Source organism: Rhinichthys klamathensis, unplaced genomic scaffold, assembly GCF_029890125.1.
Source record: "Rhinichthys klamathensis goyatoka isolate OS25496 unplaced genomic scaffold, OSU_Roscu_1.1 h1tg001066l_1, whole genome shotgun sequence".
NCBI lineage: Eukaryota > Metazoa > Chordata > Actinopteri > Cypriniformes > Leuciscidae > Rhinichthys > Rhinichthys klamathensis.
Window position 1 is genome coordinate 36,373 of NW_026607328.1, and position 23,984 is coordinate 60,356.

Sequence of the window (23,984 nt, forward strand, 5' to 3'; positions counted from 1 at the left end):
ATCATATCTGAGTGAATTATGACTCTGGAAAGCTGCTTAGAAACAACTTAACAAATGACAAGATGTTAACCTGAGGGACTCAACACTGTGGTATATTACCAGAAATTAGAGCCATTAGAAGCCATTAGAGTCAAGGTATCTATTTTATGATGACACAATGCACATTAATATCATATTAAGTAATAAACACAGGCCAAGTGCAGAACCCTTCCCCCATACTGACATTTAGACGTAACAATGATGCGTTTCAGGTGTAACCGTGTTTCTGTGAGGCTCATGACTTTAGTGCATTTGCATTTTGCTGATTCGGATTGTGTGTGTGTGTGTGTGTGTGTGTGATACCTTCAGTCTGCATCAGACGCCCTACAACGACTGCACCTCCACCCCCGATCAGGCTGGCAACTGTTGCCACGGCAACCACACGGAAACGGCATCCTCTGACTCCAGCTGATGGTGAAACTCCATCCATCTCTCCCTCCTATGTGTGTGTGTGTGTGTGTGTTCACAGGACCCCACGGACACTGCCGAATCCCATGCATCTCCGCTGATGCGCCGTCTCCATGGCAACAGGCCAGAGCGACATCCAGAGCGGATGACTTACACACACACACACACACACTCGTGCTGGATGCATTAGAGAGGTGCGACTCACTCTGGGCTCTAAGATATCAGTCAAAGCATTAAAAAAAACTCCTCAAAATGCTTTTACATCCACAAATTCATATTACACTGATATTATTTAGGAAAATGGATTGAGATGCATCATAACCAATAATAAACTGACCACATTCATAAAAAGAGGTCAGACTATAAAACCATAAGCAGCATTTTTTTTATCATTGTCATAAAGTAGGGTTATATTGTAAGTGAAATAAATATGCATTGCATTAACCGTGCTTGCATTTTAATGCATTGTATTTTTACATTTAAATTTTCAATAAATGCTTGCTCAAATTCTGTAAATCTGTTTTTATGAATGAATGACTCTCTCACCCGTTGCTCTGGTCTTCGTCAACAGCCGCTTGCACCCCCTGCTGGTGAGCTCGACTAACTGCAGATGGAGATTATGCATCGGTAATCCACTGCTTTTCCTGCAGTTCCCGGATGTGGAATGTTGAATTTTCTGTCGAATTTGAACCACTGAATTTGTGGAAGTGAATTTGTAAAGCGAAATAAAATGGACTGAAAATTGCCTGTCGAATATTATAGGTTGTATTTTTAAACAGAATGAAGATTTTGGAAGTGAAATCTGAAAGGTGAATATCCATTTTTGAATTTTTAATAATGAAAATGTGTGTGAAATGTTTTGAATTAAAATATTCACAGCTTAAATACTAAACTATGTTGAATTTCAGCCCATTAAAATGCAAGCACAGGTTGATGCAATGTATATTTATTTCAATTAGTGCAATTCAACAAACCTTTTTGTTTCAAAAACATTTGGCATTAGGCTACTTTACTTCCATACCATCTCAAGACCATAGACAGTATAAGAAGTGGACAGAGCCATCTCATTGGAGCTCAGTTGAGACAGTTGAAGCCCATTTTTGAGCACTTCCGTTCCTGACGCGCAGACTCAAACCGACTCAAACTAAGCTTGATGACGTGAGCAACCTGTCTGACAGACGTTACTCTTCTAGTAGCTGTGCGTGAAAACTGCCAACGTTAATGTTGCAGAGACGGGGAACTTGAGCAAAGAGTTCTTTGGCGTGAGTGAGCAGGAGTAAGTATTCCAGTGCTTTTATGGACTCATTATCTATGGGCTTCTCTCTTGACGGGACGTCCCCCCGATCGCCTGCGAGCTTCTCCTCCTGTCTGTACGGTCATTTCTGTACAGCGCGACAGAGAGTCGAGTGGTTATGACGCAATCGTTAGCCTATTTTTACTAAATCTGTTTCTACGGGGCCATAGTGTAACATAGAAGGTAATGGAGCCCTTTATACATTGTCGTGTTTCTTTAGAAATAAATAATGGACAAATGGAGTCTTTAAACGCCTCAGATGTAAAGTTATTTGCTGTCAAAGTGACGCCAAAATGAATGGGAGTCAATGGAAATGCTAACGCAAGTGAAGTTCTGCTACAAGATGGCGGCACCCGGGCGGCTTCAACTTCCGGTCGATGGATTACCCCCTTGCTCAAGACAGATTAAAAAGAACCATAGAAGAACAATGTTTGCTTCCGGCACGCGTCCTGAAGAGTGAAGCAGAAGCGTTTCGAGCGCCCCCTGGTGGCTGTCGGTGTTATAGGTCATAAACTCCATGTAATCCATTGGGACGTGATCCAAACTAAAAAAATCCAATTACACTTCAAATAGTTTTTTCCAAAGATGGTGTCTGTGATTTTAGGTAGTTATCATGCATACGTATATGTTCAAGTGTTTGTTTTTCTAATAAGTTTGGTTTTAGGGTACATTTACACGACAACAATGTACTTACTGAGATGTTTTTCCTTCGTGTATTTCGCATTTCGCATTGCAAAATGATCCCTGCTCACATTTACACGACAACAATGTACTTACTGAGATGTTTTTCCTTCGTGTATTTCGCATTTCGCATTGCAAAATGATCCCTGCTCACACGGTGAGCAGGGATCATCCCGTGTGAGCAGGGATCATTTTGCAATGCGAAATGCGAAATACACGAAGGAAAAACATCTCAGTAAGTACATTGTTGTCGTGTAAATGGAAACCGATTAAAAACGCTGTATTCTGCTGCCAGGCCAGTAGGTGGCAATGTCACTCTGTAAGGAAACACACTACTAACACACCTATAGACTGAACACGTAACACGTCATTGTTTTCACAAATTCATGTTTTTCTCATTTACACGGAGACAAGACCAGTATTGTTTTCAAAAACTTGCACTTTAATACGGTTTTCAATGGTTTGGGTTTTCAGGCCTACAAAATGCCGTTGTTGTGTAAATGAACAGCCAAAACACATAGAAAGCTTTTAGTTGAAAACGGTGTTGTGTAAACGGCCACAGAGTTATTAGATGCTATAAAAACGAGGTGTGACATCATGATTGACAGCTGTGCTTGCGAATGAGTCTGTGGGCGGGACCTTGATGACGCGACTCCGAACGACATCATCGGCAATGACCGTTACTGGGATATTTTGGCTTCAATCATAGAATATTCCTCACTACTCCTGACGGTGGGGCAACAAGCCACGGACAGGGTGAGGGTTAGAGACAGTGAAGGCCCAAAGAAGGCCCAGTCTTGCAAGAGGGAAACAGTTTTTTGCGAACGCGAATTCAGGGCCCTATGGGTCTTGCCCACTTTGTTTGGTGGAGGGGGGATTATGGTGTGGGGTTGTTTGGTGGAGGGGGGATTATGGTGTGGGGTTGTTTGGTGGAGGGGGGATTACGGTGTGGGGTTGTTTGGTGGAGGGGGGATTATGGTGTGGGGTTGTTTGGTGGAAGGGGATTATGGTGTGGGGTGTTTGGTGGAGGGGGGGATTATGGTGTGGGGTTGTTTGGTGGAGGAGGATTATGGTGTGGGGTTGTTTGGTGGAGGAGGGATTACGGTGTGGGGGGGATTACGGTGTGGGGTTGTTTGGTGGAGGGGGGATTATGGTGTGGGGTTGTTTGGTGGAGGGGGGATTATGGTGTGGGGTTGTTTGGTGGAGGGGGGATTACGGTGTGGGGTTGTTTGGTGGAGGGGGGTTATGGTGTGGGGTTGTTTGGTGGAGGGGGATTATGGTGTGGGGGTGTTTGGTGGAGGGGGGATTACGGTGTGGGGTTGTTTGGTGGAGGGGGGATTACGGTGTGGGGTTGTTTGGTGGAGGGGGGATTACGGTGTGGGGTTGTTTGGTGGAGGGGGGATTACGGTGTGGGGTTGTTTGGTGGAGGGGGGATTACGGTGTGGGGTTGTTTGGTGGAGGGGGGATTACGGTGTGGGGTTGTTTGGTGGAGGGGGGATTATGGTGTGGGGTTGTTTGGTGGAGGGGGGATTACGGTGTGGGGTTGTTTGGTGGAGGGGGGATTACGGTGTGGGGCTGTTTGGTGGAGGGGGGGTTATGGTGTGGGGTTGTTTGGTGGAGGGGGGATTACGGTGTGGGGTTGTTTGGTGGAGGGGGGATTACGGTGTGGGGCTGTTTGGTGGAGGGGGGTTACGGTGTGGGGTTGTTTGGTGGAGGGGGGTTATGGTGTGGGGTTGTTTGGTGGAGGGGGGTTATGGTGTGGGGTTGTTTGGTGGAGGGGGGGATTATGGTGTGGGGTTGTTTGGTGGAGGGGGGTTATGGTGTGGGGTTGTTTGGTGGAGGGGGGTTATGGTGTGGGGTTGTTTGGTGGAGGGGGGTTATGGTGTGGGGTTGTTTGGTGGAGGGGGGATTACGGTGTGGGGTTGTTTGGTGGAGGGGGGATTATGGTGTGGGGTTGTTTGGTGGAGGGGGGATTATGGTGTGGGGTTGTTTGGTGGAGGGGGGATTATGGTGTGGGGTTGTTTGGTGGAGGGAGGATTACGGTGTGGGGTTGTTTGGTGGAGGGGGGATTACGGTGTGGGGTTGTTTGGTGGAGGGGAGGATTACGGTGTGGGGTTGTTTGGTGGAGGGGGGATTACGGTGTGGGGTTGTTTGGTGGAGGGGAGGATTACGGTGTGGGGTTGTTTGGTGGAGGGGAGGATTACGGTGTGGGGTTGTTTGGTGGAGGGGGATTACGGTGTGGGGTTGTTTGGTGGAGGGGAGGATTACGGTGTGGGGTTGTTTGGTGGAGGGGGGATTACGGTGTGGGGTTGTTTGGTGGAGGGGGGATTACGGTGTGGGGTTGTTTGGTGGAGGGGGGATTACGGTGTGGGGCTGTTTGGTGGAGGGGGGGTTATGGTGTGGGGTTGTTTGGTGGAGGGGGGTTATGGTGTGGGGTTGTTTGGTGGAGGGGGGTTATGGTGTGGGGTTGTTTGGTGGAGGGGGGTTATGGTGTGGGGTTGTTTGGTGGAGGGGGGGATTATGGTGTGGGGTTGTTTGGTGGAGGGGGGATTATGGTGTGGGGTTGTTTGGTGGAGGGGGGATTATGGTGTGGGGTTGTTTGGTGGAGGGGGGATTATGGTGTGGGGGTGTTTTTCAGGCTTGGCCTCTTAGTTCCAGTGAAAGGAACTCTTAATGCTTCAGCAGACCAAAATATTTTAGACAGTTTCATGCTCCAACTTTGTGGGAAGAGTTTGTGGAAGTTCCTGTTCCAGCATGACTGCGCTCTAGTGCACAAAGCAGGACCATAAAGACATGGATGAGGAGTTTGGCGTGGAGGAACTGGACTGGCTGCACAGAGTCCTGAGCTCGACCCGATAGAACAGCTTTGGGATGAGTTACAGCGGAGACTGAGAGCTTCTCATCCAACATCAGTGCCGGACCTCACTAACGCACTTCTAGAAGAATGGTCAAACATCCCCATAAACACACTCCTAACCCTTGTGGAAAGCCTTCCCAGAAGAGTTGAAGCTGTTATAGCAGCAAAGGGTGGAGCAACTCCATATTAAACCCTACGGATCAGGAATGCGATGTCATTAAAGTTCATGTGCGTGTAAGGGCAGAAGTCCCAAAACTTTTGGCAATATAGTGTATATAGGCCTCCTCTCGTGCTGATTGGATAGAGAATTTGAACATGTTCCTCTCAAACTTTGTTAATAAAACATCATTTTTGGAGATTCAGGAGATCAGATTCAGATGTGCGTTTAATGCAAATATCATTTATTTATATTTTGTATATTCTTTTATGCTATATTACATTTTACCTTAAGCTTCAGCAAATACAGTGAAAACTACTACACCCTGTTTGGAGAGTTAAAAACTGCATTCACAGATATTATACAGTGTGGAAATGAACATGTAGGTCATATTTTAGTATTAACTTAAAGCTTTTTCTTTAATCAAACAGATGAAATTGGCAGTGTCGCCGTCAGGAATAAAACCTTTGTCCAAACGGCGACAGACTTTTGAATGCTAACGCTGTTCTATGGTGGTTTTATGTGAATTATAAAAAATAATTAGTTCATAAAAAATAGTTAATAATGTTAAAGTTATATTTCATATTATATCTAAACAAAATAGATTTGTACAAACGTCTTTTTTTATCAGGGTGAAAATAAATGGTAAAACATGCAGGATCTCAGGAAACAGAATCAGCCAATCAGATCACTCGAATCTCTCATGTGACCCACCTAAAGATCTTTGCACAACGAGTTCGAAATTCACTCAGGTTCTTCAGACTCGGCGTGCAAGAACCTTAAGATGCTGAATGCAGAATCATTCATATCAAATCAGCTTGTCTTCTCTCATCTGTTATCGTCATTTAATTCATAGATTACAGTAACAGTCCATCGTTATAAATAACCAAAATTACCCACTCAAAACAGGAAGTCTCAGCAGTAGAATGATGTCTGGGTTTATCAAACTTTATCCATGCAAGAACCACACACACACGCGTGCACACACACACACACACACACACACACACACACACACACACACACACACACACACACACACACACACACACACACACACACACACACACACACACACAGAAGGAGTTTATCTAACACTGGGACTCGGTGAAGGTGAGTTCGTGCGGTTTCTCTTGCATGTAGTCGTCTTCATATTCAGAGCCCTGAAACAAACACCACAGTCAGCTTTATTTCTATAGCACTTTATACAATACAGAATAGATTGATTAACCCTCTGGGGACCAAGGTGTTTTTGGGGTCCTTGAGATGTTTTGACATGCCCTGACATTTGTGCTTTTTTCAGTTGCTTATAAACATATTAATGGCACAGGTGAGATTACACTCTATTTAGCACAAACAGGACTACCATAATGTGTGAGCAACATGTATGTACATGTTTGTATTTTTGAGAGAATATTGTTTATGCATGGTTATTGAAAAAACTAAAAATTAAAGTTTCTGAAATCAAGCCACAAAACACATACTAAATATCTGTGTACACAAGACTTTTGACTAATGGAAGTTGTGGCCTAGAGTTTTTGCTTCAAGATGATCTGAAAATCACCCTGCCTAATCATTCACATAACACCATAGATTCTTTTAAATTGTGAAAAACATTTTTTGTTAGCCAAGGCAATATGCGAATGGGCGTGAACGGCCCAACCCCATTGTCAATAATTAGGTGGTTCTCACCTGAGAAGACAAAAGACCTGCATAATAAGCCTTTCATTCAGGTGTGTCACACAAGAAAGAATGCAAGGACAATATATATATATATACACATATACACATATATACACACACACACACACATATATATATATATCAAATCAAAATATAAATAAAAGTCAAAAGCATATTTTTAGTCATACCTGAAAACAAATCCTGTTCAAATAGGTTATATGGGCCATTCTACAGAATTGGTTCAAAGTTAGAGTTGGAAACATCTTGAAAAGAAAATTGTCTCTTAGTAGGTCAATACATTTTATCATACATATTTCAAAGTTAAGGATTCATTATTTTGATATAGCTTGCATTGGAACAAACACTATTCTTAGTTGATTAGTTTATTGACAAAACACTATATATTTAACATATGAGCAGAAACTGCTAACAAAAGCTTATTTGATGTCTATTTTAGAGTTAAAACTTTATACTTTAGCTGAGTTTTGTTTTAAGTTTAGAGACGTGCTCCAGAAAAAAGGTTCACGGACATGGAGAGGCAGAACGCACACCCTGTTTTTTTTCTTTATTTTACAAAAGCACAATATTTTTTTATTTCGATTGTAGGTGGGCACATAAAAATGTAGACATTTAACAGTTTATTTTTTAATACGTCTTAACTCTGTATGACCAGAAATGATGGAGTAGTTTAAGTCTATTTTTCTATGTGAAAAAAATCTGCCAAAACGCACCGGTGTGTTCTTGGTCCCCAGAGGGTTAAAAACAGGAAAATAACAGAATCAATGATGCAAACTTCATCAGATATGAGAAAAATTCAAACTCAGCTGTAAAGCAGCTCTAAAAACACAAGTGCCATAATTCAGATCAATCCAGTTCAGTGTTGATTCAGTTCAATAACTGTGTCTGTATGGAAGTTAAATTCGCAACTTTGGATGTAAACACACACAGCTACCATGTGTTCAAGAGAACAAACTCATCACTATCTGGTGCAGAATATCAGTGATAAACTGAGTTTCTGCAATCGGCTGCTTCCCTCCATCATGAACGAGTGTGTGTCGAGCTGAACGAGTGTGTGTCGAGCGTCATCATGAACGAGTGTGTGTCGAGCGTCATCATGAACGAGTGTGTGTCGAGCGTCATCATAAACGAGTGTGTGTCGAGCGTCATCATGAGAGAGTGTGTGTCGAGCGTCATCATGAACGAGTGTGTGTCGAGCGTCATCATGAACGAGTGTGTGTCGAGCGTCATCATAAACGAGTGTGTGTCGAGCGTCATCATGAACGAGTGTGTGTCGAGCGTCATCATGAGCGAGTGTGTGTCGAGCGTCATCATGAACGAGTGTGTGTCGAGCGTCATCATGAACGAGTGTGTCGAGCGTCATCATGAACGAGTGTGTGTCGAGCGTCATCATGAACGAGTGTGTGTCGAGCGTCATCATGAGCGAGTGTGTGTCGAGCGTCATCATGAGCGAGTGTGTGTCGAGCGTCATCATGAGCGAGTGTGTGTCGAGCGTCATCATGAGCGAGTGTGTGTCGAGCGTCATCATGAACGAGTGTGTGTCGAGCGTCATCATGAACGAGTGTGTGTCGAGCGTCATCATGAACGAGTGTGTGTCGAGCGTCATCATGAACGAGTGCGTGTCGAGCGTCATCATGAACGAGTGTGTGTCGAGCGTCATCATGAACGAGTGTGTGTCGAGCGTCATCATGAACGAGTGCGTGTCGAGCGTCATCATGAACGAGTGCGTGTCGAGCGTCATCATGAACGAGTGTGTGTCGAGCGTCATCATGAACGAGTGTGTGTCGAGCGTCATCATGAACGAGTGTGTGTCGAGCGTCATCATGAGCGAGTGTGTGTCGAGCGTCATCATGAACGAGTGTGTGTCGAGCGTCATCATGAGCGAGTGTGTGTCGAGCGTCATCATGAACGAGTGTGTGTCGAGCGTCATCATGAACGAGTGTGTGTCGAGCGTCATCATGAACGAGTGTGTGTCGAGCGTCATCATGAGCGAGTGTGTGTCGAGCGTCATCATGAGCGAGTGTGTGTCGAGCGTCATCATGAACGAGTGTGTGTCGAGCGTCATCATGAGCGAGTGTGTGTCGAGCGTCATCATGAGCGAGTGTGTGTCGAGCGTCATCATGAGCGAGTGTGTGTCGAGCGTCATCATGAGCGAGTGTGTGTCGAGCGCCATCATGAGCGAGTGTGTGTCGAGCGTCATCATGAACGAGTGTGTGTCGAGCGTCATCATAACGAGTGTGTGTCGAGCGTCATCATAGCGAGTGTGTGTCGAGCGTCATCATGAGCGAGTGTGTGTCGAGCGTCATCATGAGCGAGTGTGTGTCGAGCGTCATCATGAACGAGTGTGTGTCGAGCGTCATCATGAACGAGTGTGTGTCGAGCGTCATCATGAACGAGTGTGTGTCGAGCGTCATCATGAACGAGTGTGTGTCGAGCGTCATCATGAGCGAGTGTGTGTCGAGCGTCATCATGAACGAGTGTGTGTCGAGCGTCATCATGAACGAGTGTGTGTCGAGCGTCATCATGAGCGAGTGTGTGTCGAGCGTCATCATAAACGAGTGTGTGTCGAGCGTCATCATGAACGAGTGTGTGTCGAGCGTCATCATGAACGAGTGTGTGTCGAGCGTCATCATGAACGAGTGTGTGTCGAGCGTCATCATGAACGAGTGTGTGTCGAGCGTCATCATGAACGAGTGTGTGTCGAGCGTCATCATGAGCGAGTGTGTGTCGAGCGTCATCATGAACGAGTGTGTGTCGAGCGTCATCATGAGCGAGTGTGTGTCGAGCGTCATCATGAACGAGTGTGTGTCGAGCGTCATCATGAACGAGTGTGTGTCGAGCGTCATCATGAACGAGTGTGTGTCGAGCGTCATCATGAGCGAGTGTGTGTCGAGCGTCATCATGAGCGAGTGTGTGTCGAGCGTCATCATGAACGAGTGTGTGTCGAGCGTCATCATGAACGAGTGCGTGTCGAGCGTCATCATGAACGAGTGCGTGTCGAGCGTCATCATGAACGAGTGTGTGTCGAGCGTCATCATGAACGAGTGTGTGTCGAGCGTCATCATGAACGAGTGTGTGTCGAGCGTCATCATGAGCGAGTGTGTGTCGAGCGTCATCATGAACGAGTGTGTGTCGAGCGTCATCATGAGCGAGTGTGTGTCGAGCGTCATCATGAACGAGTGTGTGTCGAGCGTCATCATGAACGAGTGTGTGTCGAGCGTCATCATGAACGAGTGTGTGTCGAGCGTCATCATGAGCGAGTGTGTGTCGAGCGTCATCATGAGCGAGTGTGTGTCGAGCGTCATCATGAACGAGTGTGTGTCGAGCGTCATCATGAGCGAGTGTGTGTCGAGCGTCATCATGAGCGAGTGTGTGTCGAGCGTCATCATGAGCGAGTGTGTGTCGAGCGTCATCATGAGCGAGTGTGTGTCGAGCGCCATCATGAGCGAGTGTGTGTCGAGCGTCATCATGAACGAGTGTGTGTCGAGCGTCATCATAACGAGTGTGTGTCGAGCGTCATCATAGCGAGTGTGTGTCGAGCGTCATCATGAGCGAGTGTGTGTCGAGCGTCATCATGAGCGAGTGTGTGTCGAGCGTCATCATGAACGAGTGTGTGTCGAGCGTCATCATGAACGAGTGTGTGTCGAGCGTCATCATGAACGAGTGTGTGTCGAGCGTCATCATGAACGAGTGTGTGTCGAGCGTCATCATGAGCGAGTGTGTGTCGAGCGTCATCATGAACGAGTGTGTGTCGAGCGTCATCATGAACGAGTGTGTGTCGAGCGTCATCATGAGCGAGTGTGTGTCGAGCGTCATCATAAACGAGTGTGTGTCGAGCGTCATCATGAACGAGTGTGTGTCGAGCGTCATCATGAACGAGTGTGTGTCGAGCGTCATCATGAACGAGTGTGTGTCGAGCGTCATCATGAACGAGTGTGTGTCGAGCGTCATCATGAGCGAGTGTGTGTCGAGCGTCATCATGAACGAGTGTGTGTCGAGCGTCATCATGAGCGAGTGTGTGTCGAGCGTCATCATGAACGAGTGTGTGTCGAGCGTCATCATGAACGAGTGTGTGTCGAGCGTCATCATGAACGAGTGTGTGTCGAGCGTCATCATGAGCGAGTGTGTGTCGAGCGTCATCATGAGCGAGTGTGTGTCGAGCGTCATCATGAACGAGTGTGTGTCGAGCGTCATCATGAACGAGTGTGTGTCGAGCGTCATCATGAACGAGTGTGTGTCGAGCGTCTTCATGAGCGAGTGTGTGTCGAGCGTCATCATGAACGAGTGTGTGTCGAGCGTCATCATGAACGAGTGTGTGTCGAGCGTCATCATGAACGAGTGTGTGTCGAGCGTCATCATGAGCGAGTGTGTGTCGAGCGTCATCATGAACGAGTGTGTGTCGAGCGTCATCATGAGCGAGTGTGTGTCGAGCGTCATCATGAACGAGTGTGTGTCGAGCGTCATCATGAGCGAGTGTGTGTCGAGCGTCATCATGAACGAGTGTGTGTCGAGCGTCATCATGAACGAGTGTGTGTCGAGCGTCATCATGAGCGAGTGTGTGTCGAGCGTCATCATGAGCGAGTGTGTGTCGAGCGTCATCATGAACGAGTGTGTGTCGAGCGTCATCATGAACGAGTGTGTGTCGAGCGTCATCATGAACGAGTGTGTGTCGAGCGTCATCATGAACGAGTGTGTGTCGAGCGTCATCATGAACGAGTGTGTGTCGAGCGTCATCATGAGCGAGTGTGTGTCGAGCGTCATCATGAACGAGTGTGTGTGAGACGCTTCTGGAGGGAATTACACCCAATCATGATCACACACTCCGACTCCGGCGTTTCAGAAACACCAAACCAACATTAGAGACGCTGCGACGCCATTGGTCCGCTGGTTACTCCAGTTATCCAATCACAGCCTTCACACATCGAGGGATTCATTCAGGAAATGTGTTTCCAGTGTAGCGTTTATTATCGGATGAAACAACGAAAATAGGCGGGTGGAAACAGCTCATCAAAACCAGCTCTATACCGATATCAGTCCGAATGACGTCTCATGTGAACAGTTCCTGCTCAGGCCAGACGGTGGCTTACCTTAAAGTAACAGCAGCACATGGAGGTTTCCTTCTGCGTCCCGTAGAGATACTCCTCCCTGTCGGAGACACACACTCGTCAGTCACAGCACAGCACTGCTCTGGAGGCACTGGTTCAGGCACTGGTTTCTTACCCGGCGAGCTCCTCGATGGGCGAGTGATGGGTCGCCACGGGAACCGGGCTCTCGGGGGAACACGGACACAGGATCCGGCCCAGCAGGAGGAGTGTGATGATTCCTGACGGGACCAGGACAAACACCAGCAACACACCCACATCCGTGAACGCCAGCGAGAGTCCTGACAGACACACAGAGGCACGCGTGAGCAAACTGGAGAGGGAACAACTCATCTAACGGAAACGTGAACCTTGAGTGCAATGCAAGTCGCTTTGGATTCAATGTACTGTATAAAATGTGTTTTTATTAGGCTGGTGTCACTTAAAGCCCTCCTGTGGTGAAAATACAGCTTTTAATGTTTTTATATGAGGTGTTTTTACTATGCTTTAAAGGGGACATATCCATGAACATCTGAGTTCCTCCGCGTGTACGTGCTATAACGGAGGCGGAGCTAAAGCTCATTTGCATTTAAAGGAACACACACAAACGGCATGTTTTTGCTCACACCCAAAATGATCTGTGGAATATTTTGAGCTGAAATTTCACAGGCACATTCTGGGACACCATAGATTTATATTACATCTTGTGAAAAGGAGCATAATATCTCACCTTTAAGACACACCGTGTGTAAGTTCATAAGTCGACAGCATTGCTGAGTATTTCCTCCTTAAAACTGCAGTGAACCAAAGACAGTCTCAAAAACACGGTTTGAAATCGCTGGTGTTTCTGACGTCACAAACGACCTTGTAACCAATCAGATCAACGTGTGATCGTCAACCAGTGGATCTCTGAGCTGAGTGAGTGAGTGGAGGCGGGGCTCATCTGCATATTCATAGAACCGCGCATACTAAATGAGGCAAGGGTGTCGAGTTACATTCAAGATATTTTAAGGCATGACCACATTTCTTTCAAGGAAAAAACGTTTAAATATGTAATTTTGGTGATCAAAGATGAGTTTTAAGGGCTAAAACTATTAATAAAATTGACTACACAGAACAATAAGTAGATAATTAACTGCAGGTGTGTTTAATGACGGTAATTATAACGACTAATATGACAGCAAGGAGAGACAGGAGACCATGAGAACAGAAAAGGCACTTCAACATAAGCGTCCATACAAACAATTGTGACAGTCTTCTTGCAGTAACGTTAATATAGCGTTCATTCAAAGTTATCTGGTCTTTAATAATGTTCTCAAAACGTTATTTTGCCTATACATTGTTTGTGGAACGTTTTTCAGTAACACTTTATTTTGATGGTCCCTTTTGAACATTCTGTTGACTAGGAGTCACTTTGGAGGCGGGGCTCATTTGCATATTCATAGAACCGCGCATACTAAATGAGGCAAGGGTGTCGAGTTACATTCAAGATATTTTAAGGCATGAAGAAAAAGGATTTTTTTTTTTTTTAAATATGTCATTTTGGTGATCAAAGATGAGTTGTAAGGGATAACATGACTTTAGTTCTGAGGAAGACATTGGTGATCACACGCGTGTGTGTGTGTGTGTGTGTGTGTGTGTGCTCACTCTGTGGCGTGACGCTGAGCACGGTCTGCGCTGGGCTTCCCTGCACGTCGGGAGGGTTGCGTACGGCACAGGTGTAGGTGCCGTTATCGCTGAGCGAGGCGTTCAGGAGCTGGATAGAAGCGTCTCCCCCGGACGGGCTGCCCAGCCACTTCACACGGTCCTTAAAGTAATCCTCCAGCGGCGGGTACGCCTGAGACGAGAAGTGGAAGAACTACAGAGGAACACACAGATGTCACTGCAGTCAATGGACAGAGATCCTTTACCAAACCATCCTAAAAACTGCTGAAATATAGGGATTATAGGGATGCATGAAACACCGGCCGGTGTGTGTGTAAGCAATAATGCTGTATCGCTGAGGGCGTTCTGCGGCTTTTATAAATCCATTACCACACAATACAAATATTAAAGCCAAAAAATGTGTATCAATGCAACTTTCATAAAGTACAATCACTAAAAGCCTTCCTTCCGCTGGAAGAAATAGTCCCTGACGTGAACAGCAACAGAAGTAACACACATTATTACAGCATACAGGAGACACACACTGTCTTTATGAGTGCGTCGTCCGTAGAGAAGACTTTATATTCAAAGGACTCAAACTTGTGTGATCACGGAGAAGGAAGACACTACTGACACATGACCACCGGCTCGGGGAAACCCATGACTGTTAAAGGACAGCGGACATTCAATCGGATTCTTTATGAGGAATATTGACCCGTCTACTATAATGCAGGAACACACACTTACTCGATCTCTCAATACTCACTCTATACGCTTCAATCAACACCATCATTGAGAACATGTGTTTGCGTTGGCCGATACATTAAAGCCGATGAATAATGTATTATTTCCTAACGCTTCAGATTTACACTGTTCAACATGATGGATCTGAACTGAAATATGATTTGAATCACTTCAAAAAAGGTAAATACAGTTCAGTGCGACAGGTAAGTCTGTCATATCCTACATAAAACGATGAGAACATTATAATTGTGTGTTTGAGACGTGGCTTTTAATGGTGAGACTTATTTTTGCTATCAGGGTCTCAAAAATTATATACAAATTTGGATTTAGATTTATCGGCCAATATATCAGTTATCAGCTTTCAAATATAAATAATTATATTAACAACCAAAATGTTGATATCTGTGCATCCCTACTGAAACACATCAGTGGTTTTCCTGCAAGGGTGTGATAGATAGATATGGTGTGCTGAGTGATTCCCAGCTTTACGATCTCCTGATGGACGCTGTGGTCGACAAGCTTTCAGCAGATCCTGCCCATGTGACCGCGAGTGACCTCTGACCCCTGAGTGCGCCATCAGACCAGAGATCCATGATTCATGTGTGTGTGTGTGTGTGCGCTCCTCACCGTATGGTCCGGGCCGCCGCGCACGGGCCGGAAGCTCCAGTCGACGGACATGGCGCTGGTGACGGAACTGGAGGAGCTGAAGGAGCAGGACAGGGTGACGGCCGATCCTCGAACAGCACTGACCTCTGCTGGAGCCGTTACTGAGATACAACACACACTCCTCAACAGCACTGACACACACACACACAATCACTGTTAAAGGGATAGTTCACCCAAAAAAATTAATTTACCCCATGATTTACTCTCCCTGAAGTCATCCTAGGTGTTTATGACACTCTTCTGTCAGACGCACACAATCAGAGTTATCTAAAAAAAATGTGCTGGCTCTTCCGAGCTTTATAATGGCAGTGAATGGCTGTTTCTGTTTGGAAGTCCATAAAAGTGCATCTATCCATCATAAAAGTGCATCTGTCAATCATAAAAGTGCATCCGTCCATCATAAAAGTGCATCTATCCATCATAAAAGTGCATCTGTCCATCATAAAAGTGCATCTATCCATCATAAAAGTGCATCTGTCCATCATAAAAGTGCATCTATCCATCATAAAAGTGCATCTGTCCATCATAAAAGTGCATCTATCCATCATAAAAGTGCATCTGTCCATCATAAAAGTGCATCTATCCATCATAAAAGTGCATCTGTCCATCATAAAAGTGCATCTGTCCATCATAAAAGTGCATCTGTCCATCATAAAAGTGCATCTGTCCATCATAAAAGTGCATCCGTCCATCATAAAAGTGCATCTGTCCATCATAAAAGTGCATCTTTCCATCATAAAAGTGCATCTGTCCATCATAAAAGTGCATCCGTCCATCATAAAAGTGCATCCGTCCATCATAAAAGTGCATCTATCCATCATAAAAGTGCATCCGTCCATCACAAAATTGCATCTATCCATCATAAAAGTGCATCTATCCATCATAAAAGTGCATCCGTCCATCATAAAAGTGCATCTGTCCATCATAAAAGTGCATCCGTCCATCATAAAAGTGCATCCGTCTATCATAAAAGTGCATCTATCCATCATAAAAGTGCATCCGTCCATCATAAAAGTGCATCTATCCATCATAAAAGAGCATCAGTCCATCATAAAAGTGCATCAGTCCATCATAAAAGTGCATCTGTCCATCATAAAAGTGCATCAGTCCATCATAAAAGTGCATCTATCCATCATAAAAGTGCATCTGTCTATCATAAAAGTGCATCTATCCTATCATAAAAGTGCATCTGTCTATCATAAAAGTGCATCTATCCATCATAAAAGTGCATCAGTCCATCATAAAAGTGCATCTGTCTATCATAAAAGTGCATCTATCCATCATAAAAGTGCATCTGTCTATCATAAAAGTGCATCTATACATCATAAAAGTGCATCTGTCCATCATAAAAGTGCATCAGTCCATCATAAAAGTGCATCAGTCCATCATAAAAGTGCATCTATCCATCATAAAAGTGCATCTGTCTATCATAAAAGTGCATCTATCCTATCATAAAAGTGCATCTGTCTATCATAAAAGTGCATCTATCCATCATAAAAGTGCATCTGTCTATCATAAAAGTGCATCCGTCCATCATAAAAGTGCATCTATCCATCATAAAAGAGCATCAGTCCATCATAAAAGTGCATCAGTCCATCATAAAAGTGCATCTATCCATCATAAAAGTGCATCTGTCTATCATAAAAGTGCATCTATCCTATCATAAAAGTGCATCTGTCTATCATAAAAGTGCATCTATCCATCATAAAAGTGCATCAGTCCATCATAAAAGTGCATCTATCCATCATAAAAGTGCATCTGTCTATCATAAAAGTGCATCTATCCTATCATAAAAGTGCATCTGTCTATCATAAAAGTGCATCTGTCCATCATAAAAGTGCATCTGTCTATCATAAAAGTGCATCTATCCATCATAAAAGTGCATCAGTCCATCATAAAAGTGCATCTATCCATCATAAAAGTGCATCTGTCTATCATAAAAGTGCATCTATCCTATCATAAAAGTGCATCTGTCTATCATAAAAGTGCATCTATCCATCATAAAAGTGCATCTATCCATCATAAAAGTGCATCTGTCCATCATAAAAGTGCATCAGTCCATCATAAAAGTGCATCTATCCATCATAAAAGTGCATCTGTCTATCATAAAAGTGCATCTATCCTATCATAAAAGTGCATCTGTCTATCATAAAAGTGCATCTGTCCATCATAAAAGTGCATCTGTCTATCATAAAAGTGCATCTATCCATCATAAAAGTGCATCTGTCCATCATAAAAGTGCATCAGTCCATCATAAAAGTGCATCTGTCCATCATAAAAGTGCATCAGTCCATCATAAAAGTGCATCTATCCATCATAAAAGTGCATCTGTCTATCATAAAAGTGCATCTATCCTATCATAAAAGTGCATCTGTCTATCATAAAAGTGCATCTTTCCATCATAAAAGTGCATCTGTCTATCATAAAAGTGCATCTATCCATCATAAAAGTGCATCTATCCATCATAAAAGTGCATCTGTCCATCATAAAAGTGCATCAGTCCATCATAAAAGTGCATCTTTCCATCATAAAAGTGCATCTGTCTATCATAAAAGTGCATCTGTCCATCATAAAAGTGCATCCGTCCATCATAAAAGTGCATCTGTCCATCATAAAAGTGCATCTGTCCATCATAAAAGTGCATCTGTCCATCATAAAAGTGCATCTGTCTATCATAAAAGTGCATCTATCCATCATAAAAGTGCATCTGTCTATCATAAAAGTGCATCTGTCCATCATAAAAGTGCATCTGTCCATCATAAAAGTGCATCTGTCCATCATAAAAGTGCATCTGTCCATCATAAAAGTGCATCTGTCTATCATAAAAGTGCATCTGTCCATCATAAAAGTGCATCTGTCCATCATAAAAGTGCATCTGTCCATCATAAAAGTGCATCTGTCCATCATAAAAGTGCATCTGTCCATCATAAAAGTGCATCTGTCCATCATAAAAGTGCATCTATCCATCATAAAAGTGCATCTGTCTATCATAAAAGTGCATCTATCCATCATAAAAGTGCATCTATCCATCATAAAAGTGCATCTGTCCATCATAAAAGTGCATCTGTCCATCATAAAAGTGCATCCGTCCATCATAAAAGTGCATCTGTCCATCATAAAAGTGCATCTGTCCATCATAAAAGTGCATCTGTCCATCATAAAAGTGCATCTGTCCATCATAAAAGTGCATCTGTCCATCATAAAAGTGCATCCGTCCATCATAAAAGTGCATCCGTCCATCATAAAAGTGCATCTGTCTATCATAAAAGTGCATCTATCCATCATAAAAGTGCATCTATCCATCATAAAAGTGCATCTGTCCATCATAAAAGTGCATCTGTCCATCATAAAAGTGCATCCGTCCATCATAAAAGTGCATCCGTCCATCATAAAAGTGCATCCGTCCATCATAAAAGTGCATCCGTCCATCATAAAAGTGCATCCGTCCATCATAAAAGTGCATCTGTCCATCATAAAAGTGCATCTGTCCATCATAAAAGTGCATCTATCCATCATAAAAGTGCATCTGTCTATCATAAAAGTGCATCTGTCCATCATAAAAGTGCATCTGTCCATCATAAAAGTGCATCTATCCATCATAAAAGTGCATCTGTCCATCATAAAAGTGCACTTTTATGATGGATAGATGCACTTTTATGGACTTCCAAACAGAAACAGCCATTCACTCCCCTTATAAAGCTTGGAAGAGCCAGGACATTTTCTAACATAACTCTGATGGTGTGTGTGTGACAGAAAAGTGTCACACACACTGGGATGAGTCGAGTGAGAGTAAATCATGGGCTAATGGTGAACTATCCCTTTAAGACCCGTTCAAACCAAGAGCCATATACATATATTACATCATTCTGTTTATTACAAGCGCTGCAGTTTGGTCCTCTCTCGTTAAAGAGCTCGAGTTCATTAGTGTAGATTGCTGACTGTAAACGGGCCAGCATATGAATCAGATATCTGTCATATCTGATATTCAGTTCCTCAGAATAATAAAAATCATAAACTGCAAACTCATAATCAAACACAGGAGTGGTTTATCAGTGACCGACGAGAAACACTGTAAACTAGCCTCACACACACACAGTTATAATCAGAGCCGTGTCACACACACAATCACTGCGTTGTGTTATAATAACTATCAGAGCAGATTACAGCAAACTAGAGTTTACGTTAGAGTTATGACCAGTCCTGAGGAAATAAAGGTGACTGAGTTTAATCTAACCGTGTGTGTGAGATCCTCTGATGATGTCACTTCTGGGACGGGCCTGTGACATCATCATGCTTCCGTTTCATCCGAACTGTGTGTGTGTGTGTGTGTGTGTCTGTGAGAGGGTGTGTGTGTGTCTGTGAGAGTGTGAGTGTGAGAGTGTGTGTGTGAGAGTGTGTGTGAGTGAGTGAGTGTGTGAGAGAGTGTGTGTGTGTGTGTGTGTGAGTGTGTGAGAGAGTGTGTGTGTGTGTGTGTGTGTGTGTGTGAGTGTGTGTCTGAGACTGAGTGAGTGAGTGAGTGAGTGATCCAGTGATCCTCTGATGATGTCACTTCTGGGACGGGCCTGTGACATCATCATGCTTCCACTTCATCCGAACTGTGTTTGTGTGTCTGTGAGAGTGTGCGTGAGAGGGTGTGTGTGTGTCTGTGAGAGTGTGAGTGTGTGTGTGTCTGTGAGAGTGTGAGTGTGAGAGTGTGTGTGTGAGAGTGTGAGTGAGTGAGTGTGTGTGAGTGTCGTGGCTCTCGTGAACTCACTCGAGGCCCACTGTGTGTGTGTGTGTGTGTGTGTGTGTGTGTGTGTGTGTGTGTGTGTGTGTGTGTGTGTGTGTGTGTGTGTGTGTGTGTGTGTGTCGTGGCTCTCGTGAACTCACTCGGAGCCCACTGTGTGTGTGTGTGTGTGTGTGTGTGTGTGTGTGTGTGTGTGTGTGTGTGTGTGTGTGTGTGTGTGTGTGTGAGTGTGAGTGTGTGTCGTGGCTCTCGTGAACTCACTCGAGGCCCACTGTGTGTGTGTGTGTGTGTGTGTGTGTGTGTGTGTGTGTGTGTGTGTGTGTGTGTGTGTGTGTGTGTGTGTGTGTGTGTGTGTGTGTGTGTGTGTGTGAGTGTGAGTGTGAGTGTGTGTCGTGGCTCTCGTGAACAATATTTATGGTGCCCAGATTGTAAAATTGTAAGTTTGACTCTACAAAACAGTGGATCAGTGAATATACATCCATGACGTTTAATATTTTGCCTTTCATCTTCATTCATTTCTTTCTTCCGGGTGAGTTGACATGGCTTCAAATAAGTTCAAATAAGGGAACAAACACCAGACAGACATGACAGAAGCCACACTTTACAACAAGGTTGCGTTTGTTAACATTAATAACCTACATTAGTACATGACAAATACTTCTGAAGCATATAATGTGGATTCAGCATTTACTAACACATTAAGCTGCATCTGTTATCATGAACAAACAATGAACAGTTGCATTTTTACTGACGTTAACAAAGATGAATAAACACTGCAGAAAGTGTTTGTATTGTTAGTTAATGCATTAACCCTGCCTGTAAAGGGTTGCCAGTTTAATATGCCTGTTGAGTTCGCAATGTAAATCAGAGGAATGTTACATGTCTGTAATGTTTACATACGGCAGATGATTGACAGGCTATATTCACACAAAACAGAAAGTAAAACATCTCAAATGACACCAGGTTATAGATTTACAGTCTCTCAGAAACAAAACCCACCTCATCAAACCCCTGAGAGATGTGTGTATGACGGAAGAGTAACCAGCGAAACTCACCGAGAGCGACGCAAACACACGACACAACTCCCGTGGACGAGCTTCCCTTCGCGTCCATGGTCAACAACAGCGAGTATGATCAACAACAGCGAGTATGATCAATAACAGCCGTGTATGATCAATAACAGCCGTGTATGATCACACACAGCGAGTAGAGCTGATATGAGCAGATATTACAGCAGATATGAGCCTCGTTTATGTCCCTGGTTTGTGATTGTCCTCCATGTTTGAGAGTATAATATTACCTGCCGAACAGGTGAAACAGGAAGTTCAAATACAACTCTGAAAACACGCCAAAATCACTATTAATTTCTCAAAACCTCTTATTAAACTAGCAAAACTTCTTATTAATCTCTGAAAACCTCTTATTAAACTAGCAAAACTCTATTAAAACCAGTGCAGGAATGTATTATACTATATCTGTAATATATTATTATTAATATTATCAGCCGTGATGAGTGTGATATAAACTCTCTCTTTCTGACCTAAGGGTTTTTATATCAGATTATATTAACAATTAATTAAAATGTCATTAAATCAGTTTAATGTCAGCTATAAAGTAGGATTACTCAGATTTAATTAGTGTCGTGTAAAGATCACGTGCTGTTTTATATTAAAGACTCTTGTGCTTTTGGTTTATTCTGAGATTAAGTTTATGTTGTTTCCTATTAAGGATAAATTATCTTTAAAGGACTGATATAATGAAGATCTGTCACTAATGACCGTGAAACAGTTTCTCAGGGTGGCGCTGCATTACTGCGGTTTTCATTTTCACCCCAACAAGTACTAATTTAAATATAATGCCACGCATTGATCTCTGAAGTAAAACTAGAAATTCTCCGGAACATTTCCCTATAAAATGATTTTAAACGTCTATTCCAGTAATAATAATGATCTTTCCTGAGAGGCTGGGGAAAGTGGATCATGTGACCGGTGACACGTGACAGAGGCTGTTTAGCAGCGCCTGCGCACTAGAGGGCGCTGATGAGCTTCAGTCATATATATTATGATAGCCTGAACAAACCATATGATGTGTGTGTGTGTGTGTGTGTGTGTGTGTGTGTGTGTGTGTGTGTGTGTGTGTGTGTGTGTGTGTGTGTGTGTGTGTGTGTGTGTGTGTGTGTGTGTGTGTGTGTGTGTGTGTGTGTGTGTGTGTGTGTGTGTGTGTGTGTGTGTGTGTGTGTGTGTTATATGGCACATTATGAGCATGACCAATTTCTTAATGTTTATTTTTTTTATGATAAAACTCAAGAACAGAAATGCAAATAACATGAAATGACACAATCATCTCTTTGATGTACATTCACTGAAAAACATTGGTGTGTTGAGTGTGTGTGTGTGTGTGAATAGCGCTCAACCAAAATGTCTCTTAACGCCTAATGCTGAACTATTGCATCGCATAAAAGTCATTAAAAATCCCAATATTTAAAACATATTTTGTGAATTAAAGTACTATTAAAGTACATTGGTTGATATTCAGGGTGTGTTTTGAGTGCAGTGCTCAGATTGACACACAGGGGGCGTCAGACATCAGTTCCTGCAGTGAAACCTCTCTTCATCATCCTCATCTTCATCCTCATCTTCATCATTCAGTGTGTGCAAAAGCAGTGCAAGAGTTACAGGACAGTGAATAGCGTAACCATAGCAACCAAGGTCTGCTCGTTACCAGAGCACTGCAAACCTGTTCTTCATCACTGACAGGAGAGAGCCAGATCTGTGCGTGTGCTGAGGAAGCAGAAGCCGTCATGAGCTTCTAAACACACCTGATCTGTGAGAGGAATATGAGCAATAGTGCTGATAACACCATGACTGACGACCAGTGTTGTGTGGAACTCATTACAAGTAACTTGAGTTACGTAATCAGATTACTTTTTTCAAGTAACTAGTAAAGTAACGCATTACTTTTAAAATTTACAACAAAATATCTGAGTTACTTTTTCAAATAAATAACTCAAGTTACTTTGTTTTTCACATTTATTGACTGACAGCTTTAATGTTGAGAGAAATCAAAGTGCAGAGGTGTTGTGTGTGCGTGCGTGCGTGTGTGTGTGTGTGTGTGTGTGTGTGTGTGTGTGTGTGTGTGTGTGTGTGAGCGTATATGTGTGCACGTAAGCGTGTGCGTGTGTGTGTGTGTGTGTGTGTGTGAATATGATGGTTATTGTAGTTCTAGACTAAATATATGCATTTATGAGCATCTCACTTACACAAAAAAAGATTTAAAATTCCTCAAAATGAATAAAATCAGTGAAATGCAGAATCTGAATACTATTCAAACCTCCAATAACTAAATATGTTAAATAAAACATACATTTTTATGCATTTAATCTCACTTTATAAACCAATGTACTTGCCTCTGACCTCCGATGATCCAGAACAGCAGTTGAAAGGTTTGAGCGGCGCCCTCTACTGTACTATAATGTACTCTACTGTACTCTACTGTACTCTACACTACTGTACTATAATTTCAACTACTGTACTATAATGAACTCTACTGTACGCTACTGTACTATACACTACTGTACTATAATTTAAACTACTGTACTATAATGAACTCTACTGTACGCTACTGTACTATACACTACTGTACTATAATTTAAACTACTGTACTATAATGAACTCTACTTTACGCTACTGTACTATACACTACTGTACTCTACTGTACTCTACACTACTGTACTATAATTTAAACTACTGTCCTATAATGAACTCTACTGTACGCTACTGTACTCTACACTACTGTACTATAATTTAAACTACTGTCCTATAATGAACTCTACTGTACGCTACTGTACTATACACTACTGTACTATAATTTAAACTACTGTACTATAATGAACTCTATTGTACGCTACTGTACTATAATTTAAACTACTGTACTATACTGTACTCTACTGTACTCTACTGTACTCTACCTCTACTGTACTCTACTGT

The 23,984-nt window shown here is 43.4% G+C and overlaps 1 protein-coding gene across 2 annotated transcripts; it reads right to left on the reverse strand.

Moving 5' to 3' along the window:
* Positions 1 to 5,912: 5,912 nt before the first annotated feature.
* Positions 5,913 to 21,409, reverse strand: mpzl3 (myelin protein zero-like 3). Of its 2 annotated transcripts, XM_056244735.1 has the most exons (6): positions 21,054 to 21,405; positions 15,234 to 15,403; positions 13,866 to 14,076; positions 12,358 to 12,520; positions 12,225 to 12,282; positions 5,913 to 6,599 (listed from the first exon to the last, which is right to left on the reverse strand). In XM_056244735.1, the coding sequence occupies exons 1-6, from the start codon at positions 21,109 to 21,111 to the stop codon at positions 6,528 to 6,530; spliced, it is 732 nt and encodes a 243-aa protein (XP_056100710.1). In that variant the 5' UTR covers positions 21,112 to 21,405; the 3' UTR covers positions 5,913 to 6,527. The 2 variants fall into 2 exon arrangements, with proteins under 2 accessions (XP_056100710.1, XP_056100711.1); XM_056244736.1 differs by lacking the exon at positions 12,225 to 12,282 and having other exon boundaries at positions 21,054 to 21,409.
* Positions 21,410 to 23,984: the final 2,575 nt, after the last annotated feature.

Excerpts from the sequence above, each read along its gene's own strand:
- mpzl3 (XM_056244735.1), bottom strand. The coding sequence starts at position 21,111 with ATGGACGCGAAGGGAAGCTCGTCCACGGGAGTTGTGTCGTGTGTTTGC. Across the intron at positions 12,283-12,357 it reads CCCATCGAGGAGCTCGCCGG|GGAGGAGTATCTCTACGGGA; the intron begins GTAAGAAACCAG and ends TGTCTCCGACAG. Across the intron at positions 6,600-12,224 it reads TGTGCTGCTGTTACTTTAAG|GGCTCTGAATATGAAGACGA; the intron begins GTAAGCCACCGT and ends TGTTTGTTTCAG.